The 21944-nt window shown below is 40.4% G+C and overlaps 1 protein-coding gene across 8 annotated transcripts in view; it reads left to right on the top strand.

The window, feature by feature from the left end:
• LOC105927314 (serine/threonine-protein kinase WNK2) overlaps nucleotides 1-21944 on the top strand; it is a 59416-nt gene that overhangs the window by 21607 nt on the left and 15865 nt on the right. For 5 of the 8 annotated variants that reach the window (XM_036139185.1, XM_036139184.1, XM_036139171.1 and 2 more), the window contains exons 3-18: nucleotides 3449-3621; nucleotides 3730-3950; nucleotides 4040-4197; nucleotides 6294-6382; nucleotides 7544-7763; nucleotides 10494-10773; nucleotides 10869-10984; nucleotides 11610-12539; nucleotides 13933-14883; nucleotides 15275-15463; nucleotides 15653-16072; nucleotides 16384-16698; nucleotides 16864-16907; nucleotides 19782-19938; nucleotides 20034-20150; nucleotides 20654-20821. In XM_036139185.1, coding sequence (XP_035995078.1) covers nucleotides 3449-3621; nucleotides 3730-3950; nucleotides 4040-4197; nucleotides 6294-6382; nucleotides 7544-7763; nucleotides 10494-10773; nucleotides 10869-10984; nucleotides 11610-12539; nucleotides 13933-14883; nucleotides 15275-15463; nucleotides 15653-16072; nucleotides 16384-16698; nucleotides 16864-16907; nucleotides 19782-19938; nucleotides 20034-20150; nucleotides 20654-20821 — 4548 coding nt within the window. The remainder of the gene's footprint in view (nucleotides 1-3448; nucleotides 3622-3729; nucleotides 3951-4039; nucleotides 4198-6293; nucleotides 6383-7543; nucleotides 7764-10493; nucleotides 10774-10868; nucleotides 10985-11609; nucleotides 12540-13932; nucleotides 14884-15274; nucleotides 15464-15652; nucleotides 16073-16383; nucleotides 16699-16863; nucleotides 16908-19781; nucleotides 19939-20033; nucleotides 20151-20653; nucleotides 20822-21944) is intronic. The other 3 variants (XM_036139180.1, XM_021317354.2, XM_036139193.1) reach the window with 3 other exon arrangements.

Here is a 21944-nt window from a genome sequence, read left to right as displayed (position 1 = left end):
CACATTCTCTCACACATACTCACTCAACTCCTGGAGACGTATCACAGTTATTCGTCGCCGTTAATTTTTACGTTCTACATGTCAAGATCTGATTTTATGTCTTTTTTTTTTTTTATTATGAGAATGAGTTGACGCCGGTTGAGTAATTAACCAGCCAGCGCTGTGTTGTCTTCATTGCATTCCAGCGTCATTGTCGCCAGTTTTTTTTTTGTCGGGGTCTCGCTTCCATTAGTGTTTGCGTCTCCGTTATGCAAGGTGTTAGTTTGGTTTATTTTTGAAGGAAAATGCACAACATCAGCAAGGTGCTGTCAGAATCCTCTTTACAGAAAAATGCAGCGAGACTGTAGTGAAAGGCAGGGGCTGTGGAGGATGCTTCAAACTATGAAGAAGGGAGTGGTTGATGTGCAGGGAAGGGGATATGAGGCAGAGCGGGGGGGAGGAGGAGGGGGGATAGGAGCAGAAGATGGTTGAGAGAGGGAGCGCACATGTGAATCAGGCCGAGAGAGATGGAAAAGATCAGTGACATAACCTTTAAGACTGCAGCATGATGTGGGTGTGACAAGGAGCACATGTAGGTTTGTTCTGCTTGGAGCATCTCTGGGTTGTGACACTAAACTTTAAAGAGTCACTAGAAGCTAGTGAATTGGAGCTAGGGCTGAACAATTAATCACATTTTCAATATAATCGTGATTTAAAAAAAGAACGCAATTTCCAAATCACAGAGGTCTGCAATTTTTGGCTATGTAACAATTAGTGAATCAGACACGTCCATTAGGTGTCAGTAAAATAATAAAAAAGTGGGTTTGCCTCCACATGGAAGGGAAGACAGTTGCAGCAGTCAGATAATCTAATTTTATTACTTGTTTTAGTAATACATAGCGTTAAGTACTGGTCAATCAGTTTAATACATAGACTTGCTTGTTGGTTGGACTTTGCACCTTTATGTTCAAGGATTGATGTTCAATTAAATTAAAAGCTGTTCTCTTGAATAATATTCTGATCAATAGAAACATTAAAAGTTCATGTTTAAAATAGTCCTTGTTTATAAACATCTTTATTTAGAGGCCATTTTAGTTGCTTGTGGTTAATGCGGACAAAAGTCAAAATTGCAATTTTTGATTGAAATATATCGTAGGCAGTACGCAATCATTACTGCTTCGAGTTTAGACGCTGTGGTTCTTTTAGCAACTAATCCACATGGCAAGGAAACAAATTGATTTGTTGTTTGTATATATTTTAAAACACATTATAAATTAAACTGGAAAAAAAATTGCATTAAATCGCAATATTAAGAAAAAAAATCGCAATTAGATTATTTTCCAAAATCGTTCAGCCCTAATTGGAGCTAATATGGGAATGCTGTTAAAAAGCAGAAATGTCACGTTTAGATATATCGAGAATCATTTGGCCTAATTTATTTTCTTTTTAAAGTTTCAAAATATCTCCTAATGGAGATTCCTTACCATTTCTTGGGGTTATCAGCTTATACTGGGTCTGGTTGTAGATGTATACATGAACTAGGGTATTCGCAACACTAAAATGTCACTCTAGAACGATACTATGAAAAGTACTTGATACCATCTTCAATGTATTGCTGCAACTTTATTTTTGTGGGCACAGGGATCGGTCTAGTTAAGAGAAAAAAAATTGCAAGATGACAAACTTTAATTACTGTTTTAGGGCAAAACCAATAAGTAGAAGGACAACCCTTTCAGTCTTCATTGAAGGAGATAATTTAAATCTCCCTTGTTTGGCATAAGTGTTTATAGCCTTAATAAGCCACTGTGGGTCTCCATTTTCCTGTCAATTTGCTAATGATGCAAATAAACGTTGTGACTGAGAAAAAAATTAAAGGATCAATCTAAACTAAAATAAATTGTTTCAAAACAACAACAGATCTGCTGCATACAAAACAATTTTTACAGTGTAAAAAAAATACCTTAGCTCTTCTGGACCGGGCAAATGGCTCTTGTTGTATGCAACTATTTTACTCCATCATAAAAAGCTGAAATCAGAGACATTTTCAGGGACAGATTTGTCGTGGACAAGTCAAAACGGGGACTGTCCCAGGAAATCAGGGCGTTCGGTCACCCGAAGCTAGCATGTGGCATCGTTCAGCGTTTCATTTTTTTCTTTTCCATCTGACTTAAATGGAAAGTTCCTACAAACAACGCTTTTGTGTTTGTCTTGACAATTAAAGGCAGTTTTTTATTTTTTTCCAGAAATGCGAGTAAGAAATGCAAGCCCCATTTTTAATAACTGTGCATGCAGCTTTTACCCATTACCTGCTCTTCCACACCTGAGGGGAATGCCGTAAAAAAAAAAAAATCTCCCAAATCCACTCTAGTCTTATTCTTTCTACTGAGGCTTTCCTCCTTTTCTCATAAATTTGTACTCTGTTTGCTACTTGCAACTCTCAGCCATGTTCAAAGTATACAGTGAGAACAGCGGAGCTGCAATGAACAGCTAACACCAAAGCGAACAGGATACAGAAACACTAGAAGTGTGCATGTACAGCCTGCAAGTGGAAACTATGGAGGAACGAGCACTGGCATTACGTGAGCGTGTCAGAACGACTGGCATGTGAGACAACCAATAGATGAGGTGATTCCCCCGAGACTAAAGAGACAGAGAGGAATGAGAGCAGAACCATAAATCTGAATCTGAATTGTTCAGTTTTTACAGTCCTGCAGCTCTTTAAACAGAGGTTTAATTTTTAACCTCCTTTTTCTGAATGCAGAATAAATTGACTACTGTCAGGATGGAAGGACCATTTTACCCAGTATAACAAACAGTGTTTCTGAACAAGATTACCAACTATAGTTTTAAAGAGTGTCGTAAATGTTTTTCTGGGTGAACTTGACATGTTAGATTTAAACTTTCAGCAGCAGATGACTGTTGTTGCACTGCTGCAGTCAGAAGAAGTGCGACAGTTTAGGCACATGTGAACGGTTCAATTTATGTTGATGTTTGACTCAAACGAGTATCTTTTAATGCATTTTTTTTGTAGAAATTATATCGACCAATAAACATATACCGGATACACGGAAATACTTTTCTGTGTGCTAAATTTCTTTATTAAAACAGTTTTATTACATTCATGTAATATTGTGAATTAAAAAAAAACTAAATATTGAGTTATTACTTAATAGTAAAAAAATTGATTAACAGAAATACATGATCTCTGTGTTATGAAGCTGTGGAAGAGTTTCATTAAGTGGAATTAACTTTTTGAGGAAATTGATGAAATTAATGAGTAATGAGGTGCCAGTTTTTGTTCAGTAGGAGGAGCACATATGAACTGACACAAAGCGTGTTCTTATTCAGTTCCACTTGAATACTTGTCTCTTCTTGTCAAGCAGCATTATACAGGACTTTGTTTATGTTGATTAACTTTTTTACCTTAGAGTTGATTATTTCTTTTCTTGCTCCTTTTTTTCTCCCTCAGGATCGTAAGCTGTCAAAAATGGAACGTCAGCGCTTTAAAGAGGAGGCAGAGATGTTGAAGGGTCTCCAGCATCCCAACATTGTCCGTTTCTATGACTTCTGGGAATCTCCTCTTAAGGGAAAGAAGTGCATTGTTTTAGTGACAGAGCTCATGACTTCAGGAACGCTAAAAACGTACGTTTTCATAAAGTTTTTTTTTCTCCATCAAAGGTATTAATGGGCAGTCATATACACCTGTGTAGTTAATTTGTACTTGGTACCAAATTTCTCTTGTTTTCACAGCTACCTAAAGCGTTTCAAGGTAATGAAACCCAAAGTCCTGAGAAGCTGGTGCAGACAGATCCTGAAAGGCCTCCACTTTCTTCACACCAGGACGCCGCCAATTATCCATAGAGACCTCAAGTGTGACAACATCTTTATTACTGGACCTACAGGATCAGTCAAGATAGGCGATCTAGGATTGGCAACACTCAAAGCTGCCTCCTTTGCAAAGAGCGTCATAGGTATGACATTTGGGTTATAAACCATGAGGCTTGACACCTTGAGAATTCAGTCTGATTATCAAGGCGCTCTGTTTTTTTTTTATTTCTAGGAACTCCAGAGTTCATGGCCCCAGAGATGTACGAGGAGCATTATGACGAGGCCGTAGACGTCTACGCCTTTGGCATGTGCATGCTGGAGATGGCCACCTCGGAATATCCCTACTCCGAGTGTCAAAATGCTGCTCAGATTTATCGCAAAGTTACCAGTGTAAGTGGACCTGCTGTTAAAGGTTGGCAGACAGGAAACAAGACGATAATGAAATGTTTATGATTTAAAGCAAATGATTGTGGAGATTATGTAGTCCCGTCTGTTGCAATTCCTGGGAGTTTAGAAAAATAATACAGTAAATAGTATCCTTGGTTCAGTTAAGAGCAAAAAATAAGATAGAATAATCAGTATATTGATGTAATAATTACAAATAAACTTTTTAAAATCTACTTATTTACAACAAAATATAAATTGAGACATTTAATCTTCCAAAGGGGACACACAGCGTCCCACAGCAGTGCTTCACACAGAGACACTCAGCCCATCACCTCACAATAGAGGTTCACCTGAACAATTATGGCTGAGAATCTAAACCGAGCTGCTTTTGGTAGTTTAAATCTCCATAGAGCTTTTGGGGGCTTCTTTAGCGTCGTCGTTTGAAGAAATGTTGCCCATAAGTCAAAGGAACAGGGAAAACCAACTGATGGCATGATGCAGATTAGCCCAGATGTTAGCACCACAAACCTGGCAAGGGCCGACAAACCGACATTTAGAGCAACTTTAAAGGGTTCGTGAAGGTCCTGTATCTCAAAAACAGGAGTATTAAAGGTGCTGGATGAGATCCATAACTGATTTTCTGAGGTCCGCCTTCAAAACGAGTGTTTCCCAGGTGTAAAGTTCAGTGCAGTGATCTGTTCTTATTGTGGGTACCATTTAACACAGGAAAATGTCCGTCAGCAGATGGACCAATTGGCTTCCATAAAAAGGGCAGCAATGAAACAACTAGGCCCTCCAATACTCCTCTGTACTGTAGGAAAGGAATTTGTGCCAAATGTAGCTGATAATAAAACAAGTCAACTACAGGTTTACAACAGCAGGCGTACAGGTTAGGAGCTGGCCCCATTTAAAACTACTAGGTTAAATAATAATCATTTTAAATTATCAAAACTTTTCCAAATTATATGTGGTAGTCCTACAACCAGAAATTCATGCTGTGTTAATGAATAAGGATAATTAAAAACAAGAACCAGGCTATGTTTAGGTTAAAGCTTCTTTTTTTCCCATCTAGGGTCACAGAAAAGCCGAAGCCAAACAGCCACTTTAGATTTTTTCGTATGTCGCCATTTCTTGGTGCCGCATAATCCAAATTTTGATCAAGAGTATTGATTTTCTTTTTTTTTCTCTTTTTTTTTTTTGCTCTCAAGGTCCAAAGATAAGCCGAAACATGACCACTGTACATGCTGCTGATGCAGAGCGGCTCTTTGCTCCCATTAACACTAGAGAAGCTGTCTCTAGATGCTGTTTGCTCTATGCTAAAGTGGGATATTAATTTGAGATTGACCAAGAGCAATACTGATGTCATTTTACTTCCCTAATAAAGATGTGGAATCATAACTGTGAAAAGATAATCTAAAAGATGTGTCCACTCATGTGGTAAATCTTATTTTGGGTACATTAAAGGTCTGATTCATACACATTATTATGTAAATGTGATTCATTATTCCAAATGCGTTATGTTTGAAACAACAGCTGTTTGGAGGCTTTCGTTTAGGCCTCCAAATATTGCACTAACTTGTTAAAAGGGCACGGTCATCATGTATAACTCGATTCAAAATAGAGAACTTTGAAAAATGTAAATTAAACTAAAGAATTTAAGAAATTTGAAGTAAAACTTGTCAGTACACCAGCAAAAACTGTTCCAGTTCTTCAGTAAATCCGTCAGACTAGGTGATCTTCCATTTGAAATGTTGTTTCAAGGGTGATAATTGTTGCCCATATGATGTTTTGCCTTTTAAAAGTGACAACTAAAATAATCTGAAATATTATTATTTGAGCACCATTTATAGATGCTTACCCGTGACCTTATTCGTATTGAAAACTTTCTATGGATGTTTTTTTTGGGCTGTTTTGAATCTTATTGTTTCAGTCTGACCATAAGATGTGTGTAAGGATGCTTAAAGACAAGAACTGTTGGGTTAAAACGCGCAAAAATACAAACCTTCACACCCTTGTGCTGTCTTTCTGTTTTCATCATTAAAACTTTCACGTTTCATGTCCATCGTGTTGATTTATGTTGATTTTCTCTTTCCTCTCAGGGTGTAAAGCCAGCGAGCTACAACAAGGTCATGGATCCTGAAATCAAAGAGATCATCGGCGAGTGCATATGCCAAAAGAAAGAGGAACGGTAAAAGATAATTTTTTTTTTCTTGTCCAATGGAAACCAATGGTGCCTGTTAATTTTAGAAGTATTGACAGTTTCAGCAGCGCAGCAGTCTTATTTCTACAGTGTTAAAGTTTGGTTATTTATTGCGTTTCCCATAAGCGGGCCAAATGAGCCTTCAATAACATGCCGGGCTTCTTTTGGGAGAATCTGCTTCAGTTAAATTGGAAATATTTTAATGCATTTACTTTATAAACCTATGTCACACATTTACTACATTTATCTTCTGCTAAGATCTGCCACTGTTCCTTTTTTATCAATCCTCCAATTCTTTCAATAATTTGATTAATCTAGGCCTTTCATTTTCCTTAAAAGAAAAAAGCTTTTTTACATATTTTGTAGCAGGCAACAAACATAAAAGATGATTGTAAAAAAACAAAAAAAAAACAAAAAAAACAAGGTGTAAACAACAAGCAAGTAAGAGGCTTTCTATTCAGAATGTCAAAATAGGATGAGATTAAACTGGAAATAAAGGCCTCAGTTCAGTCAGGATTCCGACACGGTCAGAACAAACAAACAAAAAAAAAACAGTTCCCATCACTTGTTAACCTCAAATGTTGCAATAGAGACTGTAACATAGATATTAACAGTCACACGATGTGGTTAAAAAGAAGTAAAGTAAAACGGATTTGATCTGTGGCATGTCTGAACTCGGCTCCTTGCAGGCACAGCGTTAATCAAAAGCTCGTCTGAACATTTCCTGAAACGCTTATTCAGCGAGGAAAATAGCAGAGAGCTTTCAGCAGCTTTAAAAAGACACACGGTGGCTTTCACTCCTCCGTCGGCTGCTCGGTAGCCCCTGGGAGTCGTCTCTTCAGCTGCTCTTCGTGCCGGGTGCCTCGTCGCTATAAAGTCACTTCAGCTTTGGAGAACTTTTGAAAAACTTTTACAACGAGGCTCATTTGATAGCGAAGCAGACGCTTTAACTGGCTGCCTTTTTGCTTTTGAAGCTGTAGCTCCGACTGAGCCAACCAGTGACTGGAACCAAGACACACAAAAAAATAAAAAAGTTTACTGAGAATATGTCGGCTCATTATTGTAGTTAATGCTAATGTCATGTGGTCGTGGGAGCCCAACTACTTCCTAACAAAGTCATGGCACTGAATTATTTTTTTGCTTTTCAAGGTATACCATTAAGGACCTGCTGAACCACGCTTTCTTTGCCGAGGACACTGGTGTGAGGGTGGAGCTCGCAGAGGAGGATGATGGGAAAAAACCCACCATAGCGCTCAAACTGTGGGTGGAGGACCATAAGAAGTTGAAAGGAAAGTACAAGGAGAGTGGAGCCATTGAGTTCACGTTTGACCTGGAGAAGGAGGTCCCGGAGGTTGTGGCACAAGAAATGGTTAGTTGATAATTTAGCACACAGTAATTAGAGGAGCCGTGACTCGGTTTGCTTTTGTCTTGCAGGCAATGTTTACGTTTGAAAACAGGCTTAATCTGTTCGTTTTTGCCTACTTGCTTGTTTCGTGTACATTAGTCCTGAACATTAATGGTGGTAAAAACGTGCCTTGCTGTTCCAGGAACATGTTTATAGGGTCATAAGGTTTTATATGATTCGGTTCCTAGTGGATGAAAGATGAAAAGAGTATTTTTTTTCTGTGTGGGAGCCTCCATAACTTCCTCAAGTCTCAATAATCACTCATCTAACATTTGCTCACACCTCAGAAATGTTCTTAAAAAGGGTTGCGGTTTTATCTCCTTTTGAGATAACTGCACAAGGAGAACGTAAACATTCTCATTTTAAACCTTTGGAATTTGGTGGAACTTCCTTGTGCGTAAGAAAAATAACAATGACCAACCTATATTTTGTATTTCCTCCTCTATCTGCTTCCTCCTATGTTTGTTTTGTGCTTTGTTTCCTTTAATCATGCTAAAACAATACCATACATCTACATCTACACTAGATTTTTCTAGGAATGTCCTGATTAGCACCTTTTTGTTTATTCCACAAATCTGAGGCATTAAAACAGTTTTAGATGCTTCATTGAATGTAACTTTATATAATCTTTTAAATAAATGCTACATATATGCTTAATGACTGTTAAAAGCTCAGTAGCTTAATAATTCACCTTCTTTCCTTTGTTTTTCTCAACAGTGACAGATATTTGTGTACCAACTGGCGTTACTGCATAACAACTAAATATGCTATAGCCTACTTAGCTTTCCCAGTTATTTCCAGAGATCCATCAGACTCGATGCATGCAGCTACTATCTTCAGTCAGCTCGTGTCCTGCTGATGTGGATGACGTCTCCATAGGGAGCAGCCTGCTGGGGTGCTAGGCTAAGATTAGGATCTTGGCTCTCTGCTGTAAAGTGACTTCTTGATTATTTGGCAGTGTGGTTCCATTTAATCTTTTGCAGGAAAAACTTGCAGAAAACTTTTATTTAAAGCAGCACTGTGTAAGTTTTGACCCAAGTATTATCTTAATTTGAGATATATGAAATGATTTTTCTGGTCAGTATACAGCACTTGGGACGTATGGATGCTCAGTGCAGGCTGCCCTGTTCAAAGACTCGTCAACTTGAGAGGCGCAGATCCGGCTCTGGTCATGTGATCTAGAGCGCCGCTTTTACGGCAGTCTGAGCTCCCCTTAAACACGAGAGCTAAGCTAACATGCTTCTACTTGTCTTATCCTCCAGTCAAAGTTTGTCTTGGCCATCGTTATTTCAAAATACAGTAAATATAGTTCACAAACCTGCATGTCAGCTCTTCTCTGTTGAGGTTCCTGCTGCCTTTGATAATCAGATGATTGAGCCTGATTTTGTCTCCATCCTTCTTTTCCACGGCTCCTGGAGTTCCCCCTCGCTCACTCTCTCTCCCTCTCCCTCCCTCCCTGGCTCTGCCTCGTCCTCTTCCTCTCCGTATAAATGAGAATAATCTCTTAGTTTAATCTGGAGCGGTCCAAAGTGTTCTGCTATCAGATTCCAAAACACTGAGACGGTTTAATTTGGCGACAGTGCAGTGTTTGCCAGTGGCCTTCAGCGGCACTACACCTGAAAGTTACAGGTCTAGTGTCCCTTCGTGGTTAAACGTTATAGTGTTGTTTTTAAATAACCTAAGCGTAGTGATATTTAATGCTTGGTGTTTTAGTTGTGCTCTGAGCAGCGCTCTCTCTCTCTCCACATCCTCCGCTCCTGTACTTGTCCGTTCCAGACCACCTCCGTGAGTCCATGAAAAACAGAGCTTACTACATCCACAAGCAGAATGCAAATCTGTTCAGAGAGGATTACGAAATTTTGAGCACTGAAAAAAAAAAATCTCATTTTATTTTTGAAAACTATAATTATTGAAGAATAAATCACTTCAGGTTTGGCATGCCTTTATCGTCTCTTAAATAAACATTTAGATTAGCTGATTTAACAAGTTATTGATTTAATTCACTGTGAGAATGTAGTGACCTGCACACCTCTGCAGGCTGGAAAGTCTGTGGTAAAACCCGAGAAAAGGTGTGGGCACCAAAAAGCAGAGATGGATTAAAATATTTGTTGGAAAGTGTAGAAAATTGATTAGTGGACTACCAAAATAAATGTTAGTTGTTGCCCTAATGTGAGCATGGTGTAGAGCTGGTCACATGACTAGAGAGACGTGGAGCAGCAGCAAAAAATAAAGTCACCAAATATAATGTTTATATCCTAAATTACAGTTTTGCTCACTGTCCTTGCAAAAACATGCTGATTGTTAAAAATTGGTTGAGCAATAAGCATCCCAAGTATCATATAACGCAGTGTAATTTACTACAAATAACTTTGTAATTTTTTTTTTAAATATACAGAAACTACTCCCTATTTTTAAATGCCATTTGTTTCTAACATCATTCTAGTTATCTACATTTGTGGATGTGCAAATCCTGCCAGCTCTAATGTGATAAATGAGCCAGACACCAACAAAGGGAATCATTTCCCGCAGCTCTGACCCCTTTAAATAGCTCTTCTGTTCCTTCCTCTTCTTCCTCTGCTAGTTCTCTTTCTGTCTGCCTCCCACTCTCCCATTTTTAAATCACGATGTCCTGCCTCACGTGCTCGCTGCTAAAAATATCGCTGAACTGATTCTTTCCCCCCTTGTTTTTGTCAGGTGGAGTCGGGCTTCTTCCACGAGAGCGACGCCAAAACTGTGGGAAAGTCGATCAGAGACCGCGTGGCGCTGATAAAATGGAGAAGAGGGAGGGCGGCGTCTATCGTAGCTCCGCTGGATCAGGGTGACAGAGGGCAGAAGATTAACATGGCGTCATCTGAGGGCACGTCCAGTCCACTACCACATGTCGTACAGCCTCTGGTGATAGAACCCGAAGACATGGATGCAGACCAGCACAGCAGGCTACACAGGCTGCCAACCAGTACCACTTCAGTGACATGTAAGAGATTTCGCTCCCCCCCCCGCCCAGAAACGCCACATAAATCTTTCACTTTCTTATGTAAGGGCTTTTTTTTTGTGTGTGTGTCTCGGCAGCAGACGGCACTCTCGACAGTGGCATGGGCTCTACCGTGTACTCAGACTCCCACAGCAGCCAGCACAGCGTCCTCTACCAGTCGCTGCTGGAGCCTATTACTATGGCAACACAGCAGGTTTGTATCCGTTTATCCTGGTGAAACGTGTACATTAAGATTAATGAAAACAAGTGCAAACTTTCTGACCAATCCTCGTCCACGTGTTCCCTAATATCAGCGTTTATGCTCTATTTCCACTCTGGGATATATTCAGTTTTGTGGAATACAAATGCTGCTCTCTAAATTAGATTATTGTCAAATAATTACTTTTTTTTGGCATTTGGTGGCTTACCCTACTTATTGAAGGTGTCAGTGACACCATGATTCCCCATGATTATTTAGGCCATGCCATACATTTTTTTTATTCAATGTGTTTCATAGGTGTTATATTAAAATATTAAATATTTTTGTAAATTTTATGTATTAGAGTTATTCAAATCAATTTGTGGTTATTACCTGTAAGCCATGATTATCAAAATGCCTAGAAATGTTCACGTTTGTCACTGTTTAATGAATCTAAATTAATTGATTCCTTGAAATAAAGTAACTTTTTTTGATTTATATAATTTAAGATGCACCTGTAAATACAACCATTATGTTTTTATTTTATTTTACATTCATGTCTTCATGCACCTTTTTTTTCTGATTTTTGTTTTGTTCATCTTTGAGTAACACGTTTTGCTTTTGGGTCGTTCTTCATCAGCACCAGAGCGGCAGCCATTTTCTGACAGACCGACCTCATTCCTCTGAAATCGGTGAAGTTTGGCGGGCGCCACTGAGTCCGCAGCTCAGGGCTCGACTGGGAAGTGCAGAACGAAGGGGAAGTGCCCCCGTCATTGACATTCAAAGGGCCAGCCAAATAGCTCAGCTCCATGCTTTCATTCAGGCCCAGAGATCAGTCAGTCCCATCCCTGTTGTAAGGGAGGACACGGTGGAGCTCAGCCCCAGGGAAGCCCATCCTCAGCCTGCCTCCGAAGCTGAGGGTAGGCTTCCCTCTCCATCCACTCTGCCCGTGTTTCTTCTCTCCCCTCTTACTTCACCCACCGAGCTCCGTCGCCTCAGTGATGCCGGTGTCAGATCAACGTCTCCAACGACCAGCGATAGTTTGGCTCCCCCGCTGCAAAGTCCACGCCGACACTCCGACATCAGTAGTCTTTTTAGTCTAACCTCTAATGAAGAACATCTTTCTGCACTGCATAAAACCTCGGAGTGTCAGGCCTGCCTTTCTTTGCTTCTGCCAAAGTCCCAAAACGGCAACCACCGTCCCTCCGCCGTCATCTCGCCGACGTATCACTGTCCGTCTGACATGCGGCACCACCCTTTATTCGTTGGAAAACTATCGGCCTCTGGTTGCGGACATCCGAAAGGATCGTGTGATTATTCAAACTTCTCCATGCTGCAGCAGTCCCTGTTTAATATAATCAACCGGAGATCAGTTCCTACGGTTGTGGCGCCGGCCCAAACCTCCTCGCTGCACCCCCCAGCAGCCCATAGGCCGTCCCACAGCGACGGAGAGTGCTCCCCAAAAAGTCCTCCACAGAGCGACGGTTTGTTTGAAGACCCTGAATCCCCCCAGGACTGCAAAGAGAGACATTTTTCCAGAGAACAGCCAGCTACCACTGCCGTGGAAGTGGTAGGTTACAGTAGCAGACGAGTAAATTAATTTCCCTGTAATGGAGCCAACACCTGCTTCGCAGCTTTCTCCCAGGCTTTACCAACTAAATCTGTCATTCTGTCTGAAGCTGGACCCGTCTCCTCTCTCCTCTTAGGCTTGCTGCCTTCATAGACCTTCAGCTCTGACCGTGCTACGATCATAAGCTTGCTTCTGTTGGGGGAGTGTAACCTCTGACAGACCACCCTTCTGATTAACCTTAACCTAGATTTTAACATTTTCCTCTCTACTTTGGCAAAGTAACACAGCGTCTGTCCATCCTTGGCGTGCCGTGGATAGCTGGGTTCTGTCTCAGGAACGAGGGATAGCTGTCTAATTTCCATTCTCTGTTTATCCCATTTCTCCCTCATTTTTCCTCACACCTGTCTGCTCTTGCTTTTTTTTTTGTAAAGGGTGTTTTAATTAACTTACTTTTGACCTGTTTTGACTTCAACTTGCAGTGCCTTGCAAATGTTTAACCCATGTGGATATTTTTAACACGAGTTGACATCACATATTTTCATATGACAGACCAACAAAACATTCATAGCTGTAAAGTGGAAGAGAAAATATTAATATATAAATAAGAATCAGAAAAAGCATGATGTGCATTTATATTTAGTTCCCCTGAGTCGGTTCTTTGTGGAACCAACTTACTGCAATTAAGTTATTACGGCAAGTCTTTTGCAGTCTGTCTCCTCCAGCTCTACACATCTAGACACTGAAATGTTATCTTAGTTTCTTCTTTGTTAAATAGTTAAGCCTCAGTTACATTGGATGGACAGCATCTGTTAGATGAAACTTCAAGTCTTCCACAAATTTTTAAATGGACTTAGGTCTTAACTTAGACTGGGGCTCTCAAGCATTTCAAGTCATTGAGTTTTAGCTCTGGTTGTGTCTTCCTGGTGGAAAGGGAAGTCTTTTGCAGGTTTTCTTCCAGAATTGAACTGTATTTAGCTCAATCCATCTTTCAATTGATTGTCACTAGCAATTGCCTAGCAATTAAAAAAAATGTCAGCAGCTGGGGTGACAATCGTGTCACCCCAGCTGTGGATCTCAGCTCCTCCAGAGCTACCATGGGCCTCTTGGGTGGTGACTTCTGAAAGCCTTTGGTTACATTTTCAGGGTTTTAAATAAAAGGGAACAGAATCCACATATAAGCCAGTTTTCAGATTTAGATTTTTTTAAATAGATCCATGCATCTTTTTCTTTATACTTGTTTTATGCTACTTCGTGTTTGTGTCACATAAAGCGGCAAAAGTTCAATGGGTATAAATAGTTTTGCAAGGCACTGCACTCTACCTCATTATTATGATTGTCCAGCAAATTTCCTCCCCTGAAGATTTAACTTGGAATCCATTCTTTTTGTCTTTAGGCCAATTCTGCAGGTCACCAACATCAGCAGCCTGCCCAGGGCTTATCCAGCACAACCATGCCCGTACCTCAGCAGCCCCTTCAGCCTGGACACAGCTACCCCGCTGGACTGTATGCTGGCCACCCCAGTGGTGCTACATCCATCCCAGCCAGCCAGGGCTCCTTAAATATCCAGCAACAACCAACAGTTGCAGTTAGTAATGCAGCGTCGGCTGTGCCGCAACATTTTGCGCACAGCTATCACACTGCAGGACACCAACATCAGCCGGCAGCTTCAGGGTCTCCGACTTTTACCCTCCAAGTCCAGCAGGTTTCTCAGAACCTTGTTGCCACAACTCAGCAACAGACGCCGTCTGCAACAAGCTACCCTGCAGTTCAGCATCAGAATGCAGCCGCCATCTTTGCAGCACAGCAGCCAACGCAGAGCTGCCCTCCTGGCACAGTTTCCTCAGCGACGGCAACGACGACCCTCTGTCAGTCTGCACACGCCACTAGCACACCTCAGCAAGCTCAAGCCTCAGCCGGTCAGCCCGCTCAGCAGCCTGGCCAGATGTCATCCACACCAGCACTTTACAGTCAGATCCTCGTCGGACAGAATACCCAGTCAGCCGTACAACACACACTAAATGCTGGGCAAGTTTATAATCAAAGCCAAGAATCTGGGCATACCATTAACCACCCTGTGGCACCGCCACCAACGCTCTCCACACAAAGACTTCAGTCTCCTACTCACCAGGTGGACACGCCAACTCTTATGCAAAACGTGGTTCCAGGGCGGAGTCAGAATGAGTCCTGCAGCTATGCACATTCTGCCGTCCAGCAGGCCGTGCCGGGTCAGAGCCAGTACCAGCTAGCACAGCGCGTCGCCGTGGAGGGAATTAATCAAGCATCGTCTCCTAAAACCTTTTCGGTTTCCTCCCAGCCGAGCAACAGTGCACACATCCTGCAGCTAGTGAGTGTCCGTTTTTTTTTGGTGTATTATATTGAAAAAGTTTATGCACTTTAACATGGGTTGGAAACATTTGACAAATGGTTAAAAAAAGCATTAAAATTATTTCTTTGTTCTTTTTAAAAGAAGTCAGTTATAGTCGATATCCACATTTGGGTCGCTGGCATCTTCTGTCATTGTAAATGTAACGAACAGTTTTGTCTCAAGGAATGATGAAAGTCAACTCCTGTTGCCAAGTGTTGATCCACAGTATTTGGAGACCACGCTGAAGATTGTTCCCGATACTGATTTAAAAATTGAGAACTTCAGCACCTTGATTGGGAAACTGCTAAAAATTGTATTCGGTGCCATCCCTGAGGTTTCTCCTATCTTCGTGTGTTTCGTTTTTCAACAGAGTGCTGGTCAGAGCATTTCACAGCCTGGACAAGATGAAAAAAGCCATGCTCAGAATTTCAGCCAATCAGCTTCCATTTTACCAAGTCAGCCACCTGCTCACCAGGACTCGATTCCCCACACTGCTGTCCACCAGCAGCTCCAGCCCCTGCAGAGTTCAGCCTGTCTCTCATCATCTCAGCCATCCCAGGTAACACCAGTTAGTCAGAATATTCAGACCTAATTTTGAGATCTCAAATGTTTTGGTTTGTGAATATTTGTCCTGGTTTAAATTATAGCTGAACAGCAGTTCCAATAGTAAACAACCGCCCTGCCTCACCCCTCTTCATTTGAACTTTCTCGATCCTATGATGGTTTTCTTTCTTCCTGTTTCCTTCAGTTTCCTTCACAATACCCCACAGTCCAGGTGATGGCAGCTGTGGCTGACCCTGAATCTGCCTACCTTCCTCCCTGCACTGCTCCCCACCCTTCCACCTCCTCTTCCCTGACTCACATCTTCCTCTCTCCTGGATTTCCCGTCCCCGTCACCCCCTCCGTCTCTCCCCTTTCCCCTCTGCACATTGAAAACGCATTAATTTCACCCACCCCAGCGTCCCTCGCTGTGCTATCCCCCTCACCTGTGCGGGGTGTGGTGCAACCCACCTCACCACAACACCAACCCACAGCTGCTAGATCTGAGGCTTCTCAGATGCAGCCTTCGTTTATAGCGACACTAACTAGCCACCCTGTCCTCACAAACGCTGCTCCGTGCCAGAGCACACACCTTCCTGCAAATGGCAGCTCTCAGCCGCTGATAAAGGTAATTATGACGGATGCAGAGAAGCAAATATGGTGTTCTCACTGAAAGGGTGTGCACCGGAGTCTAAATGATTGTGTGCCTAAGGTGTTTTTTTTTTTCCTTCTTCTATTGTAATAATTTCTTAATGTATTTTGTGGATCTTTTGTTTTTAGAATGACTGATGAATAAAATGAATGTTTAATGTATTACGTTTTTAGGAATGAATATCAAGAAGAAGAATGACGGCAAAAACGTTTTAAATGGAATTCATTTTCTCACAAGATCATCTATTACTTCTTAACAATACATTTGTATTTTTTATTTTTTAACAGGTTCCTCAGCAGACCCAGGATGGGCCCAATACACAGCAGGTTCAGCATGCTCAGCTCATACAGCCTGCAGTCTTCCCCTCACCTCTGCAGACTGAGGCCGATCTGGCCGCAGCCACCGCGGCTAACCAGCTGGACAGTACTCATTCCTGCCAGGTACCCCCACAGAGTCGGGTACAGGGCCAAATCCCTGTGCTGCAGTCTTCTGACTCACAGAAGGCGTCCTCCAGACCCGCCTCTGGTTCTGCTTCCCAGCAGAAAATCCCAGGCAGCGTCACAGGAGCGGCAGGTCAGGGCGCATCAGAGATTTATGCGGAGGTATGGGCGCATGATCTTACTGAAATACATATTAGCGTTCTAGACCTGCACCTGTTACTTGTGAAATCTAACACTAGTTCTGTTGTTAAAGTTGCTTTTAGTATGAAATCAGGACTGGAACCGGGTTGTTTTCTCTACTTTATCTTTGTGTTCTGCCTTGTGTAGGAGCATCCTGCTGAAAAGCGCACAGGAGGGCAGAGCTGGGACAGGTACAAGCTTATTACCCCTCAGCTAAATTAAGTCAAGTCTCTGGTGTTATTAAATATGCACAGAGATGGAATTGAGTATTGATATTCAGTTGTTTTTGTTTTTATTTTATCTTTATTCATTCAAATAATATTCCACTAACATTAAAATGCATTTTTTTTCCAAGAGAGATCTGGCAGCAGAATATAACACCACTATTGGCAAAGTTTCGGTATTAAAAGAAAAGAAAAGGAGTAATGATGGTGAACAAAAACAAGATATGTAAGTGGATGGCTAAAAGCAAGTACATGAACTTCAATTAGTGGTCATTCTTATTACCACTAATCAAAACAGAAGGTCTCAATAAATCAGATTAAGGATTCAAAATCAGGTCTGATGGAAAAGGACCAGAATGGACTTCACCAGTCTCAGTGCAGACAAACCAAACCTAAAGCAAACGTGTAACAACTAGTGCTAATTCCTAGCAAAAGACCAAGTTTTGTCTTAAAGATGAGGCAGAATCAATGGCTGTTGGCTAATCCTCCCCTTTGGTATCGGCAGAGTCCACCAAATATTGCTTCAAAAAGTAAAAACCCAATTTTAGTTCCAGCTTTTTCACCAAGTTCTCTACATGTGGGGATCCTGGCCTAAGATTCCCAGATATTTACCCACATTATCCATCTATGTTTCATTGTTCTCTAAAGTGCTTACAGGGGGGCTCACCTGTAGCCTCCTCTTACAGTTGGAAAAGAGCTTCATTTTAGTATTTTCTGTGTTGAGAACAAGCTTCAGCTGAAGCAAAGAATGCTGAACTCTGTATAAAAGGATTCTTGCTGTATTACAGAGGCTTTAACAAGAGTTCATTCACAGCTGTAAGCAACTATAATTAGCTAAAAATACTAATTTGCACATGAAATCTCGAGAGCAAGTTTATTAACATAAATGATGAATAAAAGGAGGACCAATAACAGAACCCTGCAGCACACCCTTATGGACTGTAAGAAAATGTGTATTCCTAAATTAATTAATTGAAGAGCTGCACAACATTTTAAATAGCTGTTATTTTGACTACAACATACTGTGCAACAATTGGTAGAGTACTTTGTATCGATACTACAGTGTATTTGGCCAGTGACATGAACTGCTCCTACTTTGTACACTTGATGGAAGTTTTCAGTCCCCCAGATATTGATAGGGATGTTGTGTAATGGTAAGATTCAAAAAGTTGGGTTAAACAATATTCTCTATATTCAATTCTATAGTCTCCTGATATCATGTAGCCCAAGTGATTGACATATTATAAGATAAGATAAGATAGTCTTTATTGATCTCACATTGGAGAAATTCATAAAGGGGCGCTTGTAATATTACTGTTGTTGTATATCCCTTTGCAAACATGAAATGTTCCTCCAGAAAAAAAAATCAGTTTTCTTCCATCAAACATCTGTTTTATGTTGACTTACCCAATAAGTAAGAGGCAGAAAAAACTTTACTTGCATCTGTTACTATTTGGTGCAGTATTTTTTTTTCTAAAGTCTTATTACTCTTTCATAATTGGAAGCAGATAGCTAATCCTCCACTAATCTGTGCTTTTTAAGCTGTAAGCATACTTCAAACATTTTCTCTTCAGTGTGACTTGGGGCTGATGAGGCTTTTACCAAATCCTGCAACCTTTAGAGGGCAGAGATGAACCTTGTAAAACCTTTTACCTCGGTCAGTGAGAGACCTGTAAGAGTCATTTACCACTTTTTTTTTTAATTACCTTGAAAAATACTTCCTATAGTTTGTTGTCAGAAGCAAAGACATAATTGTGTTTCATTTGGAAGACCAAAAGGAAGTAGAACATGCATACTTTTAATTTCTAAATTCTTTTTACAAATGCAAATCTGAAAAGTGCGGCATGTTTATGCATTCAGCTTTATGCAGTTTTCCTGTCACTGTAAATTAAAGGACAACTTCTCAGATTAATATTGTCATTCTTGTCTGGTATGTTTTTCAGGTTGTCCATATTCTTTCCAGTTCAGATTGGGTCGATACGATATAATTACAATATCGATATAAACAAAATAAAAGCCTCAAAAAGACTGCAAAGAATGCCCACAACAGATGCCTGTACAAACGTATGACAATTATTTTACCATGTTTATAAAACTCCTCAAATATCACATTTTAGAAATATATGCTTTAAAAAATAAAATGCATAAAATAACATAAAACGCTGAATGCTGTAGTCATACACTGTGATGTATATTGAAATATTGGAAATATCATATCACCTTTATTGCATAAAGCTGTATTTCGATATACATTGATATTGAATTATTGTCCATCCCTAGTTCAGAGAATAAATTAAACATTGCCATTAATGTTTTGGATATTGTTTTAATATCGAACACTGCTATAAATCTCTCCTAAACGTCATCCCTGACTTATGTTACATGCAAAGCAAAGTCATTTAATAATTAGATTAGGTGGCCTCTGAAGGCGGTTTATTGCATTGGACTTTATTTAAGGGTTTAAGAGTAGAATGGAAACTTATTAGAGTTTTATTTGTAAGAAAATAAATACCTTGGGTTGGTCTACCACTTAAAATCCCCAATAAAATACATTAAAATTGTTGGTTGTAACTTAACAAAATTTCAAAACGTTTTTAAGATATTGTAGGTGATATTTTTTTAAATATTGAATATCTGACCCAATATAACCTCCCTTTGCCAGTGTTCCACATTCAAGCGTTTTAGCCATCTTTGGGACGAGTTTAGTCCTGTTTCGTCAGTAGATTTTAATCTTGAAAGCGTGGCTCCAGTGCCATTTATGTTCGTTGTTCAGGCATTCAGAGAATTTTTCCCACCCTGTATCCAGTGATTAATGCATGCGTCCATCTTTCTCCTCACCAGCATCAACTCTGACGTGACATCAGGAAGAGAGATGAGTGACGGCAACGAAGGGACACACGGAGGCAGAGGCGAAGGAAAACAGCGCAGACACCGCAAGTCCTCGCGCACTCGAGCCCGACAGGAGAAATGTGGCAAGCCGAAGCTCAGCATGCTCAACGTGAGCTCCATGAATATTTTTTTAGAAAAGAGCAAAACTTCTTGTAGCTCCTGTTAACGAAAGAGGAGCTGAAATGACGTTTTGTCTTGCTGCAGGTATGCAACACCGGGGATAAGATGGTAGAGTGCCAGCTAGAAACTCATAATCACAAGATGGTAACTTTCAAGTTTGACCTGGATGGAGATGCGCCGGAGGAAATTGCTACTTACATGGTGTGTGAACTTCAGTTGTTGCGAAGGTTTTTGAAGCATGCTTTGCCTTAGAAGCTGTCGCACCGCACAGAAGAGAAACTCCCAGTTGGTTTCAGCTGCAATGCAGCAAAAGAAAAAAAAATCTATTGGCCGTCTCTTGCTCTTTCTCTCTTCCCAAAAAGCCTTGCTTACGCATTAATATTGAGCATATTAACCAATAAATGAGTATTTAATGGGATGACTACGTCAGTAATTTATAGGGATTAATTTCATGTTCCTGAAAACAAATAACCTTTTATGGAAGTTGTTAGTATTTACCCAAACACAAAAGTAGATATTTAATTTTGTGTGGTTAATAAATTGTAGGGATGTATTTGACTAAAAAAACTAAAAGAGGGGTATTTATAGGAATTTTGATCTGTGTTTTCTCCTCAGTCTGCTTCGTCATTTCCACGCCCAGAACCACTCTGTTTTAGCTTGTATCTGTGCAACTTAGTTTGTTTTGTCTTAATCGTTCCATTCAGGTGGAGAATGATTTCATTCTGCCCCTGGAAAAAGAGATCTTCATTGAACAGCTGAAAGACATCGTAGACAAGGCCGAAGACATGCTGAGTGAGGACACGGAGGGCGAGAGGAACTCCGACCAGGAATGTAACAAACTGAGCGAAGGAGCCGGTGCGCTGGGATCGGAGGTGAGAAAGAAACCGTTTACATGTACAGCCAGGAGAACATATCCTGTAATCATAAGTCTGCTCAACTACAAACACATGACCATTTAGATTTTTATGGTAGAGTCAAAAATACAGAAATTAAAACCGATACAGATCGCGTACGAGTTTGTAATTCCTAAGCAGAAAATGACTAAGAACTTGGTGAAGAACTCATTGTTGGTCTGTAAATCAAGATAATTTTTTTCTTGTGGTTGGTCACTTGTGCCCGTATTCAGAAAGATTCTCTGAGTCCTCTCAGAAAGCTCCAATATTAGCCTAAAATTCATGCCTAGGAGTCTTGGCTTAAGAGTCATTCAGATAGCTGCTGATGGCGACTATGAGTAAGGATGACAGAAAACTGTATCTTAGTGAGGAAGTGTGGTTGACCCTTTTGCTAGGTGTGACGCAACGAGGTGATTGGCTGTGATTTATGGAACAAATGAATGAAATAAATAAAACATTATTAAATAATTATCTACTTTAATATATATGAAATTTAGCTAAATTAATTGTCACACAGCGTCAAAATGCTTGAACACTCCTTATTTACATCCTCATCATCATTTTGATTTGATTATTTATTTTTACTCATCAGTCATTTTACTACTTTGTCTGTTTGATATTAATGCACTGTCAGCGATATTAATGCGCTGTCAGCAATTTACTGAGATTTCCTGCTTGTCTAAAGTGGTTGTATTTGGCAAAATGACTGACATAAAATGGAGAAAAAAATGTGGAAAAACCCCCCGAAAAGCAGCACACCTGGCTCTGGGAGGAGAATAAAGGATTGTTGAAAGGTAAATTGGTCCCTGGATCACCGCGCAAAAATGCAGACTATGAAGCGTATTGCTGCAGATGAATGCTTCTTTTTGCTGCTTGGAGTGCGTGAAGCACTCCAAGCAGCAAACAAGGACATAGCCTCACACAAGGAAACTTCTAGATGACCATTTAGGCTATTAGCATTATCATGCAATACAGAAAATACCTTTTCATCTCTTTTATCTTTGTAAATTTCTCCACTCTTTATTCGTGATTATTCAATATTTTTCCTAATATTTATTTATCCTTTAATAAAATTATGCGACTAGAGCCACGCCTGTAACCT

Source organism: Fundulus heteroclitus, chromosome 1, assembly GCF_011125445.2.
Source record: "Fundulus heteroclitus isolate FHET01 chromosome 1, MU-UCD_Fhet_4.1, whole genome shotgun sequence".
Lineage (NCBI taxonomy): Eukaryota > Metazoa > Chordata > Actinopteri > Cyprinodontiformes > Fundulidae > Fundulus > Fundulus heteroclitus.
This window is presented reverse-complemented; position numbering and strand designations above follow the sequence as displayed.